The following is a 23,486-nucleotide window of genomic DNA, read 5'->3' as shown; positions in this document are numbered from 1 at the left end:
TTTTTTTACATTCGTCAGGGCAACTGCTTTTTGGTTTCTTCTTATCTATGCCCTTGACTCCTCAGGTTAAACTCATGGAGTTGATGTTCTTAGATGTTGCTGATATTAAATCATTCTTTTACAACATTTTTATTAAAGGGGAGGACAGTAATATGAATGAAGCTTCCTGGAAATTCACTGCTGCTTTTGGCTATTTAGATAGGATCAAAGTTTTGGATATAATCAGATTTTTAGATATATTCCCAACCCTTGCCTACCCTGTATTGGACAAACAAAGTACTTGTACTTGAAAATGAGATTTTCCTTGAATAGTCAAAACCATTTCATCTCAGATGATGATCATTTTCAGCAGTGGTTTCTTATTATAGACTTTCCATCGATAGCCAGATGGATCAGAGAATCAGAGCTCAGCTCATGAATTTGAATGACGGAAAACATTGTGGGCACAACTTGTATTGAGCTCAACATGAGTGAAAAAACTATTATGTCCTTAAAAAACTTTTTAGCAATTTGGATATTGTTGAGGTTAAATTAAAGACATATGTAAATGCCCGCGTGTCATTTAGCAGAGCTCTTTGAATTATTACTACGGGAAGCATCAAAGATGACCAAAACAACTGACACCGTCACAATGCCTTGCATAAATGTTTGTGTCACTGACATTAGCCTAATAACTTTTAACAATTTGACAAATTTTATGTCAGATTCTAAAGCTCTTCAAAATTTCCTTTTTTTTTTTTTTTCTTTTTTTAAGAATCTTAACATTAAAATAAAATTAGGATGGCAATGGAGCCGGGTGAGGCGAGGGAGCCATTCCTTTCGTGTCCCCGCTCGCCTAACAGGAAGAAAATTCTCTTCATCCTTTTCAATTTTATATTTTTTTCCTATTTTTCATTGAATTTTTTTAAAAAATTTTATATGCTAAATATAAACAAAAACATGACTATATATACATGTATGCTAACTTCTCCCTTCTCTCCCACTTCACATCTCGGAACGCACCGTTCTAGTGAAATTGTTCACCCTGTTCGGACAAACAAGTGAGAATTTCTCTTGTTTATGGCAGAACCCTAAATAGAACCAGATATCCCTGCTTCAGTACAGTAGCTAGCTAAAGCATGAAATCAAGGTTGGCGTGCTAGATTTTTTCCATTTCTTTTTGCTAATAGCTCTTTGAAATGACTAATGAGGGAAAAAGACAGAGGCTGTAGGGTCAAATGATTCAAACCGCGCCTTCCCACTGTGGGACTAATTTGTAGGGATTTGTCAATTGTCCCCATTATAAGACTTTGAAAGTCTATATTTGAAACAAAAGTATCATTAAAAATTTAACAACAATAACAATATTATTGCTTTCATTTGCATTCAAATTAAGGGCAGGTCCAATTTAGCAGAAAGCAATAAAGGCATATGTCCCAGATAATGTGGGTAATGATCATTGGCATATTTGGTGTACTTGAAAAAAGCTCTAAATTTAAATATTTCAAACAGTTGAGCTCTTTCAACTGCTCTCACATGCCAAAAAGCATCTCTCTGCAAGATTATTATAATTCCATTTGGAAGGCTTCTTTAGTTGGGATTTGTTCCAGATAAAGGGTCTAGATATTCAATAATGCAGAAAGTGGTAAAAGAAAGTCTTCTTAAATTAGTTTTTATAAAATTTAATAAAAACAGGTGAACTCTAGAAGAGCAACTGGGTTGTCTGGATCTCAAATGGTAAAGAAATAGAAGGATGAAAAACACCAAACTCACCTGAAATAAATAAAATTACCTAAAAAAAAAAAGTGAAACTACCACGTTATCTGTTAGTGTAGCAGCTGAAACTGTCCACATGCAAACAGCATCTCTCTCTCTCTCTCTCCACAGCACAGATACAGAGACATGTGCAAACTTTGTGAAAGCAGAGGTCAAAAGGAAAAAAAAAAAATTTTGAAGGGTCAAAAAGAAAAAATATTAAAGACTCGATTTTGAGTCGTTCATATAATGGGAAAAGAACCACAATGCGTTAAAGCACAACCTGTCAATGATTATATGCATCTTCTCCATGAACAAAGCAAACAAGAAATGTCACTAGGTTAGGTCACCATAGTTCCATTTCTTTAACACTAAATAACAATTCTATGCATTTTCAATAATATCTATTCAAGACTTTTCCTTTTACAATAGTTTGAAGCAGCCAAGTGTCATTTCTGTAACAATGGGCAAACCCCAATCAAACTCATTGTTCTGCATTTTATGATAGTTAAAAAGATATATACACAAACAAAACCCTCAATATCTATCTATCTAACTATCTAAGTTTCCCTATTCTTTAACCAGAATTCCTGCTATATCTTCCACAACCTAAAGAGGGGAAAAAACCATTCATATAGATTAGAAACAATAACTGCAAAACCAAGAACACCTTAAAACTTGCATCATAAAATAGGTGGAGGTGGAGTCTCCCAAATGTCAAAGACATTTTCGTCACTGTGAAGTGCAAAGAGTCGATCCCCACCAATTGAAAAATCACAAAGTGAACCTCCATAACTTCGTTGAAGCCTAGATGTCAAAACCCAATCAGGACCACAAAACACAGAAATACAATCATCCATTGATGAAAACAATTGCCCTTCATGTAATGCCAATTTAGGATAACAAGGTTCATCAGGCATTTTCCCTTTCATTAATCGACTTCTTGAGCTCCACCTAACACTCCCTCCACTCATCCTCAAATCCATAAACCCTAAATCCTCATACTCATTCACTACACAAACAGCATTACAATCCTCCATAGCTATAGCATCACGAACCCGTTTCTCATCAACAGTTATAGGAGCACCAATATCAGACCAAGACCAAACCATTCTCTTATGTCTAAAGTCCAGCAAACTAATATAACAATTATCCTTTCTAGGAAACAAAGTAGCTACCAACAAACAACTACTCCCATTTAACCATTGCAATTTATCAGCATCACCTAATGACCAACCAGGACTTTCATAAAAGAAATCAATTTGTTTACCAGTAATTTGATCCCACACTCCAATTCCATACTCATTACTTCTCCCTTTACAACTACTAAAAATCCTATAATCAGAACTAGTACTCAAAGCTCCAGCTGTATAACTCTTAATTAAATTCTCATGACAAACCTGAAATTTATACCTAAGCTCACCTGAACTCTTACTGAACAACCCCATTCCTCCGTCTCCCCGGCCTAATCTCTCACAAGCACTAAGAATCACATTCTCAGAATCAACCCAAGCAACATCATTAACTCTTTGATAATCAAGATTGATTGGTGGATGTTCTTCCATCTTCCAATCATAAACGCGCACCACACTACCATGAGCTACACAACACCCACCATCAGGTCCTGCACGAATTGCAGTGCCATCCCCTGGTGCCCGGCCAGTAATCGACCGGCAATGGCTGAGTCGGTTTCCATCAAATGGGCCCCATTTGGCTGATTTTACATGATCCTGAAGCCCATAAAATGCGGCTTCTCGATAAAGGAGTCTTTCCGGTATGTGAGAAGGGATGTGAAGATCGCCGGTTCGTAGGAGATCGAGGAGGACACCGAAACAATCCGGGTTTCGATCAATGAAGAATTCTGTATTGGGGTTTGAGTCATTGATTGATTGTTTTAAAGCCCAGCTTTCGTCAAAAAATGCACCGAAAAATGAGTTTCTGCCGGCATTAGCTAAAGTCGTGGAGGTTGTTTCGAAGATTCTGCCTCCTACGTTGAAGCGGATTCTGTCTTTGGCGATTTTCATTGCTAATTTGAAGGGTCTGGAAAACTTTATGAACAGAGGAAACAGGGGAAGTGGATTTGAAAATTATAGATAATTAAAGACGAAGCTAAAAAAAAAGAAAAGAAAATGAAATTGCGAGATAGAATAGGCAGAAATGATAAGGAGACAGTCGGATACAAAAAAATTTCCTAGAAAGTTGGAGGGAATTGTGAGATTGTTTTATGATTGGATAAATTTTGTTCGGGAACAAAAATCCAAAAAAATAGTACAACCAAACAATTACATCAGAAGATGGAAATTTATACAAAGATCAATGAAAAGCTGCAAAAACGTAAAGTTGCAGTCCTGATTTAGAACAGAGAAGTTAATAACAACATAACGTCTTATTAGACAAAAACAGAGGCCACAAAACGGGAGAGATGGATCAAATAGAAGCAAATATGATAAAATTGTGAGAAATTGAGATCTGGGTTTTGCAGAAAAAAGGTTTTCGAAGATGGGTTTCGAATTTCATAGAATTCCACTGAGGGAAGCCAGAGAATTTATAGCTGTTAGATTTCAAAAAAATTGACTCGCATTGATAACTTCTCTCTCTCTCTCTCTCTCTCTCTCTCTCTCCCTTCTCTCTTTGTAAATGTCTCTCTTAGTCTCTTATTCCAAGTGTGTCCCTTTGCCCCCTTTCAAAGCTTAAAAATGGACCAAACATAGTTGAGGTTTTATACATATAAAAAAAGTATAAATTGTGGGGTCCACTCCAGTTTTGTTCCCTCGTTTGAACCGTTGAAACTAATATCTCATTGTGTGATAAATGATCCAACGGCGGACATGTGATGGTGAGTATAGCCCTTGGTAGGGTAGGGTATAATAATAATGACATGTCATTAAAGAATTCCAATGTTGAATTTTTCAAAACTAAAATAAAATGGGTTCCTCATAAAGTCAGCTCTCTACCCTAAAAGAAGAGAGCGTGTGATTTGGTTTGTCTTAAAAATGTTAATCAATTTGGATGACAAACGTCACAAAAATTAAGAGTACTTAATTGTTCTTGTTAACAGTTTAAATCATGGGCATTGATTAGGGATTTAGGGCTCTTTTCTATAACCAATGAATTGTCAATTAAATGGATCATAACTATACCCTTTGTCCTAATAACAATACTCACTTTTCTTTTTTCTTTTTTTTTTTCTTTTTAGTATTATTTTTTGAGCATGGAGAGAAGAAAATTCGAATCCCGATCTATTATCAAGTCGTACATACACTTATCAATCAATTATGTTTCAGTGTATACTCATTTTTCTTTTATTTTTCTTAAATTATACCTCGATTTCCATTTTTAACAATTTTGTATTACTTATAACACTAATATTAGACATTTTAGCAAATGTTAGTTATTTCCTCCGTTCCACTTTAATGGTAATAAAAGATAAAGATAGAAAAAAAAAGATTAGAACGCATTAAATTTTTTTTTTAAGTATAATAATAATAATAATACCAATATAGTGATTATTTTATTAACATTTTTATCTGAAAACTTTTTTTTGGTTATTTAAATTAAAACAATGTACGTTACTTTATCTGCTTTTATTTTTTACCACCAAACCATGTGATGACATTGCCGGTCATGGACGGCACACTATGGTAATAATAATATTTTCTCCGAAGTGCCAAAACCATTATCAAATGGCATTGTGTATTTTACAATGCAATTATAAAATTGGAAGACAATGGAAGATATATATATTGTCAATTAGGCTGAAAGAAGCCGATCAGTTTTAAAATATCAAGATTGGTATTATCACTTATATGATGAGTAAAAAGTTTTAAATTCGAATTTTCTCGATTACAAATGTAACTATAATATAGTTGAATATTCTATAGTAAAATAAAGGATTAAAATATAAATATAGGTAAATAAATAAATAAAATGCTTAGAAAGAGGGTTATTGGACAATGATTGATAATCACTAAAAGGAAGATCTAGGTTTGTGCACAAAAAATTATGATTGCTTATGTTATAGTTTATGACAACATAATTGGAAGATATCTTGAACTCAAAGAGACTAAAAAGGATGAAACCTTCTACTTTGTCTTGTTGTCTTTTGAGTTAGTTGCCTTACCCTATCAATAAAACTAATAAAGGTTCTTTGAATTTGAGATGTTAGGTAAGTACCCAATTATTTATAGTGCCAATAAAAGATAATGCACAAAAAAATTCGAATTGGTGAGACAGAATGATAGAAATCCATTATCTTTTAATCAAATGTCTCAAGTTCGAGTTATAGGTGATATGAAATCACAAAAATTCATTCTAAGAGGTCATTAACCAGATGTTTCGAATTCAAATTTTGAGAATGGAATCTTTTTAAACACTTCTTTTTGAACTTTGAATTGTGAGAATGAAATTTCTTTAAACACTCATTTATGAACTTGCTCCCCCGAATTTGGGTTAATTGATCGGATATAGGAGGGTTGAAAGAAATAACGGAAAAAAAAAAAAAGGAAAGAAAAGCAAGATTTTAGCTTATTTTGTTTTATTAAAAAATCAAATAATAACACACTGCCCAAAGCCAATAGCATATGTCATATGATCAATAAATTTGGTTATATATATATAATTTTGGACTATTAAAGCCTCATATCACCAATGAATGACGTACACGTGCGAGTTCTGCCAATTGTGCAGTGGTTTAAAGAGCTTGCTATTGATTTTATATTAGGGGACCCTTATTTTATGTTTTTTAATGGTTTTTATTTAAAGCAAAAATACCAAATCAGCACAAAATAAAAGAAAAGTTGTAAAAATTCTACAGGTTCATTGTACTTTGGTTGCCCTTTTCAAAAGACGTAGATGAGAATGACATGACAGAGTGGCATTATTGCAATTCTTGATTTTAAAACAAGGAGTTTCATAAGAATTCAAGAACTAAGTTATAAACTTTTGTTAAAGAAAAAACTACTGTTTGGACTACATAAAATTAAGAAATATCTGCAATTTTACTGTAAAAAATATTGTAAGAAACAGTATTTTTTATCATTTATTTAAGATCCCAAAGATGGGAAGAGATGACAAACTCTATTTCGTTTGGTGATGGTTGTTAGGTTTATACTCAGTAATAATAAACAGGCACATTGAAGTTTATCTAACTTTAGGCCTAGCAGCCCTAGTTGCCTAGTTCAACTTCAAAGAGGGTTTGTCCATTTGTGATTAACCTTTTAGTTCATCCCAATACAGCCTCGGAGTATACAGTAAAATAATTTTTTAAATAACTTTTAGCGTTTTGATTAAATCTTATTTTTTTACAGTGTTCGGTAATTAAATTTTAGAAGTTCATATAACATTTTATAAAAAATAAATCAATATAATATTTAACTTTTAACGTTTTATAAAATAATTAAATGCTACTAAAACGGTTAACAACTATTAAAAGAGCTTAGTTATTAGGCTAAGGCTTCGTTTGCTTCAGCTTTATTATTTGATTGTCACTTTATTTACAAGCAAAATTACATCCCTATGCATTATAAAGCTTCTATGATGCAAAAGTTGAATCTAAATTCCAATGTAGCTAAACTTTGGGCTTAGGGCATAATAGAATTGCTAATTAATATACTCAAGATTATTACAAACCCTAAACTCCCTAGTTTGGGCCTAGGGCACAATTGAAAATTTCATTCAACCTTTCAACTCCTAAAAGATTTTTCTTTTTTCCCCTAGCCCACCACAAAACTAGTGTAGGTTGTGTAGTAACTCTCAAGTTGCAATAATGTGTATTTACAAAAATATCCTTGTTTTGCAAAAAAACAAAGTGGTAGTGTGGTTGGGATTGCTTGTTCATATTATGGGCTACAATAATAGTTTATGGGCCCATCTTGCCCGAGACAGGTACTCTAAAAACACATGCTCCTTTCAATTACTTAGGGTTCCTTTTCTCACTAGTCGCTGCAAAGGGTCACTATAATCTGTGTCATGTGTATTGCTTACTTGGCAATATTCCATAGCCTAAAAGGTTAAATTGTAATAAAATAAAAACAATAAATTGAAAGTTTATTTAAAAACAAAATTTTCACGGTTTCAAACCGGAATCACTGATTTTAAATTAAAACTGTTGGTTTCGATTTGAAAGAAGAATAACTAAAACCAAACATTAAGTATACGGTTTCAATTACGATTTGAAATTAAATCGTGATCATCCTTAGCTCATAGTAAATCCATGGACGATTAATTGATATATACCTAACTCTTGCATGAAGTATATATTAGTTTTTCTATATTTGATTGCAATAGTTATCTATTATTTTTATAATAAAATTAATATTTTTCAATCACTATATTAATTTTTCTATATTTGATTATTGTATAGTTGTCAATAACATATTGATTTTTCCATATTTGATGTAAAGTTTATCTATTTTTTTTATAAAATTTTATACTCTTCAATTTGCAAATTGATTTTCTATATTTGATTGCAATATTTTTTATTATTTTTATAAAGTTTAATATTCTTCGATGAAATTACAAAATAAAGGAGGTAAGGATGAAGTTAAAGCCCAAAAGTAAATGTAGGTGAAGGACAAGTCAAATTAATCCCCACTTCGGCAAAATTTGTTGCTCTGTTTTATTATTTCATAATATATATATTTTTTATTTTGTAAATACTTTTAGATTTTTAATAATATTCAAATATTATAATTTATAACAAAAAATAATAAAAAATATATAAAAATTAAATTATATTTACTTACTGCGAGTACAAATAAAATGCATACGTTCGAGAAAACTACTCACTAATCAAATATTGAGCAACATTTTTCTGAAAACGCAGTGATTTTAACAGCTCCAAAAGGCCATATATTATTAAGTACTCACATAATCATGAAATTAACCCTCTTACCTGATGGGCCCATATTGAGGCCCATCAACCCACAATATGTGGTTTTGAACTTCTAATCCACTTTGTTGGACTTTAGGCTTATCAGTAACAGCAAGTGGAGGGCTTTGATTTTTCGTTCTCCCAGTGCTAATTTGTAGTTTGTACTGTGATCAATGTTTTTCTGAATGTTGAATTGATTTGATTAGATTGCAATTGAATCGCATTTTTTATTTTTATAATAATTTTTTTAAATTACAATTATTTTTATATTTAATTTTCATGTTGACGCTTAGGTTTATTCGAATTTTCCAGTTCGATCTAATTTTTTAATCCACTGAATTTTAGTTGTTAAACTATACCGAAACAATTACAGTTTTACATGCTAACTAGTTCAACCAATCCGGTCGCGGTTCAAAACATTAATTTTAATTGAGTTCCTAAATATAAATAGAGTTTGAAAACATCATGAGACATAAATCAAATTAAGAGTCTAAACCCGACTGAATGTTGAATTGATTTGATTAGATTGCAGTTGAATCAGATTTTTTATTTTTATAATAATTTTTTTAAATTACAATTATTTTTATATTTACTTTTCATGTTGACGCTTAGGTTTATTCCAATTTTCCAGTTCGATCTAATTTTTTAATCCACTAAATTTTAGTGTTAAACTATACCGAAACAATTATAGTTTTACATGCTAACTAGTTCAACCAATCCGGTCGCGATTCAAAACATTAATTGTAATTGAGTTCCTAAATATAAATAGAGTTTGAAAACATCATGAGACATAAATCAAATTAAGAGCCTAACATTATTCATGTCGTAAAAATAACTTATTTTAATATTTATTATAAATTTTGAGAAAATGCGAGGATCGTAAACAAGTTGAGTGAGCTTTGTCGAGCTCGAGCCGGCTCGGTAAATGCATATTTTAACTATTGCTTGGCTCGTTTATAATGTATAATTAAAAAGAATTGTTCAATTGTTTCTTTTGAAATCAGAATAAATTTTTTTCGAAATAAATTCCATGCAGTTTGTTAGCAATTTAACTTATTTTTAGTCTTATGACAACAACAATTAAGTCTTAATTCATATATATATATATATATATATATATATATATATATATTAAAAAAAACAATGAAATTGCTATAAATTTATATCCCAACAAAAATGAAATTCCTTTTAATGCGGTTTATCAAGATATTTCGAGAAGCCAATTTTGTTGCGGGTTGCTTAGCTCATAAGGCCGTTGGTGTTGTTGTGAGTTTAAAAATGTCGGTTGAACCTTCGACTTGGGCGAAGACCCTTTTGGATTTAGATTTGGTTGGAACAATTTGGCCTCGAATTATTTCCTAAGAGAATAATATCCTCTATTGTTTTTTTTTTTTTTTTTTAAAAACAAAATTCCTTTTATTCACACGTAAAAATAATGCACATGACCAAATAAGGAAAGGCGCAAATCTAGTGGCTAAAAATGATCCAACCATCTTCGTTCCCTCATCAGTGATCATCCGAATCTCCAACCAGGGCCCACATGGCAACGCACGCGCGTTTTACATTCGTCTACACGAATTTTTGGTCGGACACAAAACGACAAGAAGACCTCAACGTTTATCCACCCACGCCTATAAAGTATGAACCACCGAATCATCCATCAGACACTCCACATCACATATTTAAGAATAACTTAGTAATTTCGTGCAAATAGCTGTTTACTTGTCGATCTTTTATTGGTGCACTTACACCCACCGTGTACTTCGGCTAATCATGTGTATCGCACCTCACCATAGTCAACTATAGAGGCTCATTCATAACCTGAAAAATAAAAAATGAAACGCAGTCAACGCAAAAGCGAAGGGTTGGGGTCTTTGTGTAGGGTTTAATAGTGCTGACACTAACCTCTCTTCTTTCTCTTTTGCAGAAGCCGTAAGAGGTCTCTGCTTTGTATCAATAAACCCAACACCTCTATTTCTCTCGATAGAGAAGAAACCGAAACGAAGATAGTGTATCTATCTCCGTCTCCGTCTCTTTCGTTGTCCCTATTCGTCGAAGATTCGGGTTCAATTTCATTGTATTTGGTGCTTAAATGATGGAAAATTTAGCTGTAAGCCAAGCAGAGTTAAGGATCCATTCAAAGGAAGATGAGGTGGTATTAGATGTTGCAAATGGATCTTCGGTTGTTTCTTCTTCTTCTTCTGTGTTTCAGAGAAGGATTGTGTTCCAACCCGCAAAAAAGCCGTTTGCTGGTTTTGGAAATACCGGTGCTGGTAGCGATTTTCGGATTGAAACTCTAAATTCTGATTCGGGTTGTAAAAGGCCTTTCGGCTTGAACGCTTCTCAGTCAGGAAAGAAAGTGGATGGCTCCGATTTCGTGGAAAATGGGCTCGATCCAGAGCTTGGTTTCGGGATTACTTTCAGGAAAATTGTGAGTCTGTTGTATTTTGTTATGTTTTTACTTTCTTTTTCCTAGTTTGAAATGATTTAGAGAAACAAAATGGTTGTTTAGCTCGTTTTTTTGCCTTTGATTTATAGGTGTTTTAATGCTAAATTAATTACCTGGAAGCTTGGGTTATTGATTTTTATCATTTTCCTTTTTTACTCAATAACATAGTTATGAGTCTGTATAAATGATCAGGATTTTTTTCCATACTGTTGTTTATTATTTTTGGTGGTGGTTATATATTCAAGCTTATTAATTGTTTTATAGATAATTTGGTCACTCCAACTTTAATTTATGCTGTAAAATTTTTTACTCAGTTAATTTAACGATCTCCATAGTATTTTTTTTTTAAAAAAAAATAAAAAGCAAACTCCTGCTGTTTGGTTCTCGGTTCACTTTCAACATTGATGGGAAATCTTTTTCTGCATTCTGGGTTACCTTTTACCATTTTAGAATTGCTTTTAATGTTTTTCTTCCTCATTCATTCATTCCAATTGGTATTTTCCTTGACTTCTGCTAGTATGTTTAATCTTTTTTGGTGTCTTGTTAGTGTGTCCTCTTTTTGGTTATTTCATTTTTTTTAAATGTGCAATTTTGTTTTACTTTTTGAAGGTTGTTTTCCAATTTATGTGTTTGTTTCAGAAGTCCTCTAGGATTTTGTTTTGTTTTTGCTAAATTCGTAATTTTAAGCTTGGTTAGCTGTTGGAGTTATTGCTTTGGAGTTATCATTATTATGAACTTCGGGTAGCAGTTAGCCAGTTGCTTAACATCGAGGTTCACATGAATGATCTCCAGGGTGCTGGTTTGGAAAATCTTGGGAACACTTGTTTTCTCAATTCAGTATTGCAGTGTCTAACATATACTGAGCCTTTGGCAGCATATTTGCAAAGCGGCAAGCATCAAAATTCATGTGAGTTGTCCTCTGACCTACTAATATTATTTTGGTTTACTTCTGTGTGCGCGCGATATGATCGGATTGTTGTGGTTGCTTTTTTGTGGAAATTACTTTTCCATTATGAGCAGTCTTTGTCGGTTGGGATGGGGGATCAATTAATGATCCTTGTTCTGGAGTTTTATCTGAGTTTGATTAGCATATAATTCATAATCCTTCAATATATTTCTCTTTCAAATCTGATCACATATTTTAATATGGTTGCAAATGCTTATCGGCATTGTTTTTGCTGGTGTTCTTAAGGGCCCAAGGCGCATTAAGGGTCCTAGAGCCTGAAGCGTGCACCTAGTGGACAAAAGGTGCACATACACACACATATTTCCTAGTTGAATAATAAGATATCAAATAAATACTTATTCCTCTATAGAATTGAATATATGTATTAACAAAACAAATATCAAATAATTGAATAATCACATCCCACTATATTTTAGCAATATCTGTTTAAGCATCACAAAAAAGTCAAAACTTTGTTAGAAATCTAAAAACGAGAATTTTAACACATATATAATAAAAAGAACAACCAAATCATATTAAATGTCATCAATTTTAAATTAAATCAAGGTATGAAACTTTAAATCGTTTATACATTTAAAAAAAAAATCAGATTGGGCACAGTTGCGCTTTTAACAAATCTGGTTTTTGTTTTCCTGATAATGATCCTTTAGCTGCTTTTGAGGCAATTTTTTTTATAGAGTTAGAATGTTAGCCATCCAGTTTTTCATGGATATTATTTGTTGGTTATAGAAAGGTTAGAAGTTGAGGTTGTGATGCAAACATTAGATTTCAGATGGCCGGGAACCATTCACTATTTCCTGTTCTGTCCAAGTCCTTATATTAGAAAGTTTTTAAGGCATAACAATATTGTATAATACGATCCTTTGTAGACTAAACTTCCGAGTTTTGACATCATCACTGAAAACCTCAGGTACTGTCTCTTTACAGGAGGATCGAATAACAAAGCGGCATCTCAGAAAGCTAGAGCTTTTGTCCCCTATCAGCCCTTGGCTCGCTATGATGCCTATATTTGCTTTTATTTTTAAGGACTAGAGTTGGAACTAGATTGTCTAGAATCAAAATATAAGGCTTTAAAGCATGATGCACATCTTGACTGTAACGTTAGGGTGATGATGCCCTGAAGTACACTCATAACTTTCTTATATATTTGACCTATGACAATCAAATTATCCTTGTGTCTCTAATGTAGCTTGCTTAAGCAAATTGACTTAATACAGACACTTTGTCATAAGCCAAAGACATTCCAAATTTAATGGCATCCCAAACTAATATGCATAATTGATTACAGACTCGGACATTTCTGGTTTAGCTTATAGTATATTTAATCATTCACTACTTCAGTTAGCTAACAATGTTATAGGATCATAATTCCTTCCATTGCCTTTTTCTTGTATAGGCATTGCCTGATGACTCGTGTGATTTTGTTTCATGGTTTCATATATGTGTTTGGCTCAGTAAGAGTCAGCTCTTCAACCAACAGTTTAAGTGAATAAGGTTCTTAATATCTTTCCCATCATTCTTTTTTTCTTTGAAGGCAAGAAGCTTTCTTCTGATCTGGAAAGAAGTTTTACTGCTCGTGTATGTGTTTATAAACATGTTCACTTGCATGCTTTCAAATTGTGTGATGACCTTGTGTATTTATTTCCTTTGTACCCATTTTGACCTCCTCCTGTTAACCAAGGGTTTAAGACCTGTTTGATCCGATAGTCTGATATGGGCTTATTGTCTGGCACATGTAATGAATGGTTAAATATATTTATTGTTCAGCGCACATGTTTTGGGACACGGTTGTTGCTCTTCTCACAGAATACTTGTGACCTAGTTATCCATTGCTAAATCATTCTCTCAAGTAATAAACTAAAAATTTCTCAGCTGCTAGATCTTTTCTAGTGCAAAAAAGCAAGGAACGTTGGATGTGCCTTGCTGAGGGAGAAATTGTAAATTCAAGCTATCGTATGTGGTAATTTATTATCTTTGACATATATTTGCATTTTTAATATGGAAAAATATGCTCCACTTTTCTACGTTTTATATCTGTATCATATTCCGTTCTAGATTTTACGATTTTGTTTTCCATGCTCACATTATTCCTTGTGCATTCTCATGCAAGTTTGGATGAGGTTGGGCATATTTCTAACCTTTTTGTTTGATCAATTTTTGAAGGCCATATTGCTGGTTTTTGTGCACTGTGTGCGATCCAGAAACATGTTAGCCGTGCTCTACAATCAACAGGGAGATCACTAGTACCCAAGGATCTCGTCTCTAACTTGCGGTGTATCCTTTTGGCATTTTCTCTGTGTTATACTAGATATCTGCAATGTGTTAGCTAAATTTGTGGCAGCATTTTTTATTGAACTGAGTAGTTGAAAAATGAATTCTGTAATAGTCACTGCCCTTTCCCTGCATTTCTTGCTGTTATTTTTTTCCTTTATTTTCTTCTTTTAGCTGATGTTTAATTCTGTTGCTATGCAATATTCCTTCATTTGTATGATGCTGGTCTTAAGTATACAAACTTGGTAGTTAACAGAGTTCCCTGTGGCAATATGAAATTCAATAGTTGGACTGCTTCAGGAGCTTTTTCCATTGCTACTGTTTTATCGGAGAAATATAAGTAATGGCTTCTGAATTTTTCCATGATAAAGCTTTGGCCTCTCATTCAGCTCGTTCCCATATCTGTAATTCTTGACTGCATATTTAGGCATATCACGGAACTTCAGAAATGCTAGGCAGGAGGATGCTCATGAGTACATGGTAAACTTGTTGGAATCAATGCATAAGTGCTGCTTACCTTCGGGAGTACCGAGTGAATCTCCTGCTGCTTATGAAAAGAGTTTGGTGCACAAAATCTTTGGCGGTCGCCTTCGGAGTCAGGCAATTTTCTTGCTTGATTTGTCAACATTTTTAATCATTCTGCTGCCTTTTTACCTCTTGATTAATTTATGGATATATGCATGCATTTGCAATGCAAGTTTAAGGTGTTGAATTGCATCCAGAGAAAAATTAAGAATTAATGACATTGCTAAGGGCGGCCTAATGTAAAAACGCTGTGTAATTTGTATGCAAGTTTATTATACTTTTCGTTAGATATTCTCTTTACTGAAGTGATTACTGGTATTGGCTCTTAAACTTGGAAGAATTACAACATATATGGGGTTAATGTACCAGTAGAATATCTAAATGTATAGTAATTTCTTTTTTATTTGGTTACCTATTTAGGTGGAATGTCAACAATGTTCATACTGCTCCAACAAATTTGATCCATTTTTAGATTTAAGCCTTGAAATAGTTAAGGCAGATACTTTGCCTGTCGCACTTCGAAACTTTACTGCTGCGGAGCTGCTAGATGGAGGAGAGAAGCATTATCAGTGCCAGAGATGCAAGCAGAAAGTTAGGGCTAAAAAGCGTCTTACAGTACACAAGGCTCCATATGTGCTTACTGTCCATCTGAAGCGCTTCCACGCACATGATCCCGGACGGAAATATGACAAGAAAGTTTTGTTTGATCGTTCTTTAGACATGAAACCTTTTGTCAGCGGTTCCTATGTGAGTAAACTTGTGATTGTTTTAAGTCATTGTTCTTCTGTGTGACTTCATCTCATATTTTCCTAAAATCCTTGAGCTCACATATTATTAGGTCAGTTTTGAACTTAGTGCCTGTCTGGCACTATGATTGAACTGCATTTGGAATAGCGAATGCTTGACAATTGACAAATCATGGTCTGCCAGAAGCTAGATTTTGTAGCTTTTCCCAAACCATGGTTTTCTTAAAGCAATCTAAAAATATAAAAGACAAAGTCGAACACAGTTCTCAAAACCAGCTCCAGAATCAATCCCAAATGGAGCCTTAATCAGTGCTAAGCTGTTCTTATTTTTATTTTGGCCTCATCTTGCTTTTTATTTATCATGTTCTTGACTAAATTACGATTGAACACATTTTTTTTATAAAAATCTTGTTATTTGCTTATTTACATTTGAAATGACAAAGAGTGTCATTGGAGTTCTCAATAAAATTATTTCCATATGGATATCTCAATATGGATATTATGCAAACTGTTTCTTTGAAGAAATTATTGATTATGAATTCAATCAGAAAGTTTGAGGCAGGGGTTGAAAGTGGCTTTCACTAAGCTGTTTATAAATGGCAAAAAATACTGCATAAAATCAGTTGATCCAGAAGTTCCATGTGTTTCCTATTTCCCTGTAGTATCTTCTGGTTGACGCAAAAGGATATCAGCCTGGCAGTTTTATGTGTTAATATGTGGGTAGTATCAGAAAGTCTTGGTTTAACTTAATTTACAAATTTACACCAAGTTATTGGCTTGTAACTGATTCTTCTATACAGGTAGGCAAGAAAATAGCAATCTTGAAATAAAAATTTAAAAAAGGTTTGATAATGGTTCAAATGCTGGATATATGGCTTTAGTACTCTATATAATGTTGCATGCTGAACCACTGTATTTTATGTCATTGACATGCTGTTGTTGCCAATAGCTGAGTTGATTTCTCTGCTATGTTCTTTTCGATGTTTAAACATTCATATTTTCCTATCCTTGCTATTTGATTTTTTGGATGTGCTTGTGTACTATTTTTGGGTTTATTCTGTTTGGCAGGAAGGAGACTTGAAATACAGTCTGTATGGTGTTCTGGTACATTTTGGTCATAGTACCCATTCTGGTCACTATGTCTGTTTTGTTCGCACATCAAGTGGTATTTGGTATCTCCTCAATGACAATGAGGTACGGGGATCCTAGAAGCAGCTCTTTGTGTGCTTGTCTTCTCTGTAATGAATAATTTGATGAGTTAAAATTACTTTTATGTATCAGGTTCGCGCTGTTAGTGAGAAAACGGTTCTAGATCAGAAGGCTTACATGCTATTTTATGTCCGTGATAGAAAAAATATTGCTACAAGAAAGCCTGTTGATGTGGTTAAAAAAGAAAATGTGAAACCATCTGTTGGAAGTAACATTACAAATTTGGTTTTCAAGCAGTTGTCAAAGGAAAATGCAGATAATGGTTTGACTGTTAATGGAGTTCTTCCTGCAGGTTCTACCCATGCAGTTTATAAAAAAGATTCAGTAAATTCTGGTACATCCAAGGGGATCCATGAGAACCAAGCATTAAATGGACCAGCAGTTTCACAGTGCACAGTGACAAAAGAAAATCCTTGTGCGGGAACCTCTGGTTCACCATTGCTGAAGGACCCATCAAAAGTAGTTTCTCTAAAACCAGATCTGCTAGAAACCTTGCCACCTTCAGAACCATCCATTAACAGCAACAGTGAGACTGCTAAAGTTGATAATGCTAATGTCACAGCTGGAGCCAAAAGTGACTGTCTTCAGGCATCCAAAAACACTCTGGCTGGAAACCTTGGCACAAATGATACCTCAGAAAAAGTAACTGGATGTTTATTGCCATACAATATGTTGTTTTCTTGTTTTCTCATTTTGTTGTTCCACCTGTGATCTAACTTGTAAATTCACGTTTCCATTCAGAAGCTCTTAAATCTGGGAACAATGGAAGTTCCAATACTGTCTCTATCTGTGGATTCTGGTGAAAAAATGTTGAATAAGATAGACTATGTAAAATCGCCAAACAAACCTAGTTGTGAAAGTGGTCAGGTGAACTCACATCTGAATTCTTTTTCATGCCTTATAATCATAATTAGGTCAAGTCTTGACCTTTTCCTCTTCCTTTTTCAGGGTGAATGCATTGCCAGTAGTAGTGCTGCTGGAAATTCATTTGGTGATCAGGCTGGTGATAGTGTTGAACAAATTGGGAATGAGATTGTTCAGTCATCATCAGCATCAGTCGTACCAAATGAATCTCTACAGAAGAAAGTTCCTGATTCCTCACCTCAACAGAAGTTAAAAAAGAAACTTTTGAAGCACGGGATTCCAAACATGCATCTACAAAAATTCTTTAGAGCATCTTTGGGGCTACGGAAAAAGAAAAAACATAAAAAGAGCAAGCGTTGCACTTTAGAGACCCAATACCTTATTAAAGAACAGTTGCTGGAGAGTAATTGCTTTTCTTCAGAGGTTGGGCCGTCTACATCAAATGCATCCATGTTAGTTTCATCGGATTCTACAAAATCTCAAAGGAAGAAGGTTAAATCCCGTTCCAAGTCTAGAGGAAATTATCTGATGGATACTGCGCATGAAAGACTTGAGAAGAGAAATGAGCAGAATGGTGATGCAGTTGCAATGGATAGAGAGTCAAAGAAGAGCTCTTTTTCAACATCTGAAACAAACCAACGTGATTCAAGTGTACTTGATCGAACAGAAAGTAACAAAAAGGACGCGGTAGATAATGGGATGTATATGCTTACACGAGGCATGGAAGAGACAACTGGTGAGTACTTATCTTAAATATCATCCAGATATTTTCTGACTGTTCATATTTGGTCTCTTATTATACACATTTGCTTCTTACCATTGGTTAGTTTCAGATCATATCTGTCTTAGGCTGTTTTTCTAGAAGTTTGTTCTCCTTATATTTTGGCAGAAATAATTCCAGATGAAGAGATTGGTTGCATTTGCCACTTTATCCAGATATATTTATACTGGCTGCCTCAACTTTTTATCAATTCCACTCTGAACTTTTTGTGGAACTTGTATGTGAGGTTAACCAGATGTGCCAATGACTACTTATGGGCCCTACACGTATATTTTTCCCATGCACCAAACAACCTACTTAGGTTTTGGCCTTTGATGATGGTGGGGTGTGAGCCTACCGTGTGGAATGGATGAAAGTAAAACATATTATTCAGAATAAATGAAGCGGAAATATTCTTTCAAATGCATGCAATTGACATATGGGGTGAATTTTATTTTTTCATGGTTGGATGATAATCAAGGTTAGCACCTTCCTGCAAAGGACAGAAAGCCTTGCAATGAAATTGTTGCTTAGAAAACTCTAGGCAACTATCTTTTCTGCAATGCCTAATCCTCTATAAAACTAGGGAAACAGTAAAGAGATAAAAAATTAAAATGTGATAAAGGAGTAACAAATCTTGTGCTTCTTATTATCAGTTGGACATGGTGAATATTGTTCATGGGCCTTATCTTGTTTATTGCAGTTGCATGTTGGGACGGGATAGTGTGGCCTACATCTCAGATTGTGGAATCAAGTAGCATTGAAAATATCCACATTGGTTACGTGCCAGATGAGTGGTGAGTTGGAATCTCTCTCTCTCTCTCAATTTGCTTGCGCAGTATTTACATATCTTATTTATGTGTCTTGCTCTTTATTTTGGCTTTACGTTCTTTTAAATGTGGAAAAGAATGTGCTTGCACAATGGTTTTGAGTTGGTGTATAAATTACCATCAGTCAACTTAATTTCAATATGGAAAATCAACTTAATCCTGATGAGAAACCGCTGTAAAAATTTGGCGGATGTACCTATCTGATTCACTTGTCGTGGATTTCGTGGATTTCTTCTTCAAGCGGTAGTGTAGCGATTGGATAAGAGAGGGCCATATGGATATAAAATCATTTGAAATCAAAAGCTATTTGAATTTGCACCAGGTGGATTTCTATCATTTGAAGTAGAAACCTGACTTCGCTTCACTTTTCTTTTATTGTTTTTAATTTGAATAAGAAATCCACCTGCATTCCAAATGCATACCTATCCAAATGGACCAGTATAGAAATTGTTCCTGTCTAATTAAATTTAGTTGTGTTTTCTTTTTGTAAATTTTGTTTATATTTATAATTTAGGAAATTTTTGTAGTATTTTCTTGCTTGGGAAAGTGAGTCCTTATTATTATTTATGGTCTAATAGTTTATGTCATCTTCATTTCTTTCTGCAAAATATCCAGATTAAAGTGGACTGGTATTCTTCCAGTCTTGATTATATGATTTTTCCTAATGTCTACCCTATTTCAATCAGTCAACTTTACCCTTGATCCTTGACCTTGGCATTTAGATGTGTTTCATCAAGTTTCGGAGCCTGTTAAAAACGCAAGCAGAGAGTGGATATGATTCATAAATCCCCTGACAAAATGATCTGACTATTAAGTGTGAAGTTGTTTGCTGGAATTAGCGTTTTTTTTTATCTGCATGATGATTGTTTAATCTTCCACAGGGATGAAGAGTATGATCGAGGCAAGAGAAAGAAGGTGAGGCAAAATAAGCACGACTTTACCGGGCCAAATCCTTTCCAAGAAATTGCAAGCAGAAAATTAGAATTTAAGAAGGCTAAGATGGATCGATCTAGCTCCGGAAACAAACCATTCAGGATATGAACTAGTTTGTGTCGAAGTGGAGCAACATGATTTGTCGACATGCTGTTATATTGTGTATGTAGCAATTATTGCTGTGTTATCATCAAGTTTTGTAATTTTTGTTTTCTTTTATTTATAGTTATTGAAAGGGAAGAATTAGAAACGGAATGAGAGGGAGGAGGGTGCTGGGATGAAAGACTTTTAGGTCCAAATATATGATGTTAGAAGACCAAGATGAAAAAGCATTTCCTGTTGAGGAATGTAGTGCTATTCTGCTTCATTGCTAACTAATTGAAGAACATTCTATTATGATTCATTTGACGTATTGTCAAAGTTATAATTTAAAGTTTCGCCTCTGTTGCGATGAATTGTGTCGGTCACTATGGCTATGAGCCAAGGTTGGTTCTTAACTGAAATTGAACCAAAAACTAGGGGTGTGCAAAACCACTGAACCGACCCATTTTGGTTTGGTTAGCCATTAAAGGGAGGTTTGGTTTGTCAGCTTAATCCGTTTGAATTGAACTAATTATTTTGGTTTGAGTCGGTTGCATAGAAAACTCATCGGTTGGGTTTACAATTACGTCAAAAACTGATCAAACGAAGAGATTGCTTTGATTCAAGTCGGTTTGGTTTAGATGTCAATATTGGTTTGGCTCAGTTTGTAGTCCAAAAACTTTGGTTTGCATTTTTGGCATTGCTTTGGTTTGGTTTGAACCATACCGGCCATGTGCTCACGCCTGCCAAAAATTGTAACTCGTGTGAGATTAGTAAGAATTGAATTAGAACTGAAACTGAATTGCTTTTATCAATTCCAGTTCTTATAAAAGTGGAATCAGGACTAGACAGTAGGTTAAAATGGAGAGTTCAGTTTTAGTTCAAAATCGGTTTTTTTTTTTTTTAATCATCTATAGGTTTTTAGCTTTAAAAACTGGGTGGACTCAAGTGGTTGTGTTGTGATGATTGTTATGATAGGCAATATCTGCAGTTCTTTTCTTTCTGATTGTGTAATTTGTAGATACCATCCATTGTAGCAATCATCACGCATGCATGCCCTTTTCAAACAAACCTTTACTTCTAACTTACATACAATAATTATTTTTCAATCCAACGTACCCTTTAATTTTACAAAACTCTTCTATTCCCAGCTCCAAGGATCATGTATATTTTGTTGTCTTCATTGAGAACCTACTTATGCCAGCTTAAATTCTAGTTTATCTGTTTGTAGGATTGCAAATTCTGGTTGAGCTTCAGAGCTCAATTAACTTCAAACTTTAAAGCTGTTATCGAATGTACCTAAAGGGTTTCGAGTTTATACCTCTTCCATTTGAGACTTTTATCAAATTAGTGAGAATTAATAAAAAAAATTGAAAAGCAATATTGGTTAGAATGGAGTGATTGAGACTCATTTCTCTTGATTAAAGGTCTCGAGTTTCAACTTTGGGTATGAAAATTATCATGCTGAGAGAGTCGCCTTCTATATAGGTCATGCAATACTCGAGCCAAATTTATTAGAATCCAATGGACTTTTAGATATGAGTGGTTATATTTCAAATAAAAAAATTAAATATTTTATATTAACTCATTATATTATTTTGATTTATTTCACCTCCAACGAATTAAAAAAAAACACTAATTTATCTAAGTCTCTGCTGAAAGCCGAATATTATACTGAGACCAACGCCTACAAGTGTGTAAAGTGTCTGTTCGGTTCACAACCGAACTAAACTTCAAAATTTAAAATTGACTCGGACTGAATTAGAGGCTAAAATTGCATCGGCTCAATTCGGTTGGTTTGATGGTTTCTTCATGCTTTTCGGGCTGGGTTGAGTTGGTCTTGAGCGTAACCGTTTGATATTCTTGAAAGGAATACTAGTACCGAACCAAAACAAACTTTGATTCACTCATTAAACTGAGAATTCAACGTTTTTGTGAGAAAAACGGGCAATTTGGTTCAATTTAGTTGATTTTTTTTGTCTAAAAACCGAAATCTGCTCAGCCCAAGAGACCGCAATAATAGGAGGCCATTGATTAAAAATTTCACAATAAAATTTAATAATAGAAATTGATTATTAAAAAATTGACCAAGAGAAAAATAATGGAATTTTAACTGGATAAATGCACAGGGCTCGAACTCATTCAACTATGGAATCTGACATCCTTCAGAAACAAACAACCAAATTAATATATAATATAAAAAAAACATTAACTTCAACGCAACAACATCCATGGAAACATCAAACTCAAGCTTTTGCTCTTACATTAATACTTCAAAAACATACACACATGGGAACCTCCACAACATATTTTTTATTGTCTTTAAAAAAAAAAAAAAAAGGCAACATTTTTAATTCTTTCTTTTTAATTTTTTAAATTTTTATTTAATTTTTTTATTCACTGAAAATATTTTTTATTCAAAGAATACACACGAAAAACAAAGATAAGACATGTTTCTATTTTGCTCCTTCAAAACTTTCTCATTCTTTGTATTGGGTAGAAAGTATGTGTAATATGTGAACAAATATATTTTTAGAAATGTTAATTTTTGTCTTTTTAGATATAAATTTACTTTTATTTTATTAATTTTCTCTTATATTTTTTAATTTTTGGAGTTCAAATTTTCAATTTCGAATTTATTGTTAATATCATGTTTTCGCCTGTTGCCAATACTTATATTTAATCTATAAGATTGGAGATTATTGAAAGAAATTTGAGTCTTTTTTTTTTTTTTTTTTTTTTTTTGGTATTTCTTAATGTACTTCTTTTATGTTTTTAATTTTATATCAAAATGCATTTTTTTAATATGAATAAAAAGATTCCTGATCTAAAAAAAAAAATATATCTAATAAATACTGAAAAAAAAGAGTCCACATGAATCCTTTGAAGAAAAGTTTGCTGGCATATGATTATGACATAAGAATTAAAATAGATAGATACATTAATTAATAATGTTTTGGAAGGATAATAAATAATAATAATAATAGTATATATAATGTGGGTTGATTTCATTTTACTCCTTCTAAAATTATATATTATACATTTATTTATCATCAATCAAAGCAAATCATTAAGATTGCTTCTTCCACCCTTGTGCTTTGATTGTTGGACTCAATTCAAATTTCCCTTTCTTAGCGTTTAAAAGACTATTTTACCCTTGGAAATGACATTTTATCTTGCATATAATATGGGCAGTTCAAACATTTTACTACTAAAATAGTAATATTGGGTTTCTTTCTTTAATAA

The 23,486-nt window shown here is 33.3% G+C and overlaps 2 protein-coding genes across 3 annotated transcripts; one reads left to right on the top strand and one right to left on the bottom strand.

Annotated features, from left to right (window-relative positions):
- Nucleotides 1-2,116: 2,116 nt before the first annotated feature.
- On the bottom strand, nucleotides 2,117-4,412 carry LOC105633505 (BTB/POZ domain-containing protein At2g24240). Its single transcript, XM_012216106.4, has one exon. It carries the CDS (start codon nucleotides 3,756-3,758, stop codon nucleotides 2,418-2,420), a length of 1,341 nt encoding a protein of 446 aa, XP_012071496.1. The 5' UTR covers nucleotides 3,759-4,412; the 3' UTR covers nucleotides 2,117-2,417.
- A 6,098-nt stretch (nucleotides 4,413-10,510) lies between these two features.
- UBP23 (ubiquitin-specific protease 23) lies at nucleotides 10,511-20,562 on the top strand. 2 transcript variants are annotated; one of them, XM_020679066.3, is made up of 11 exons: nucleotides 10,511-11,036; nucleotides 11,847-11,961; nucleotides 14,185-14,295; nucleotides 14,720-14,892; nucleotides 15,238-15,564; nucleotides 16,632-16,757; nucleotides 16,845-17,414; nucleotides 17,517-17,639; nucleotides 17,721-18,372; nucleotides 19,100-19,193; nucleotides 20,108-20,562. In XM_020679066.3, exons 1-11 carry the CDS (start codon nucleotides 10,698-10,700, stop codon nucleotides 20,265-20,267), a joined length of 2,790 nt encoding a protein of 929 aa, XP_020534725.1. In that variant the 5' UTR covers nucleotides 10,511-10,697; the 3' UTR covers nucleotides 20,268-20,562. The 2 variants fall into 2 exon arrangements, with proteins under 2 accessions (XP_020534725.1, XP_012071497.1); XM_012216107.4 differs by having other exon boundaries at nucleotides 10,512-11,036; nucleotides 17,514-17,639.
- The last annotated feature ends 2,924 nt before the right edge of the window (nucleotides 20,563-23,486 follow it).

The sequence above is a fragment of the Jatropha curcas genome, chromosome 8, assembly GCF_041381405.1.
Source record: "Jatropha curcas cultivar XTBG-Jc1 chromosome 8, XTBG_Jcur_1.0, whole genome shotgun sequence".
NCBI classification, from domain to species: domain Eukaryota; kingdom Viridiplantae; phylum Streptophyta; class Magnoliopsida; order Malpighiales; family Euphorbiaceae; genus Jatropha; species Jatropha curcas.
Note: the sequence above shows the minus strand (reverse complement) of the source record. Positions and strands in the feature narration are given on the sequence as shown.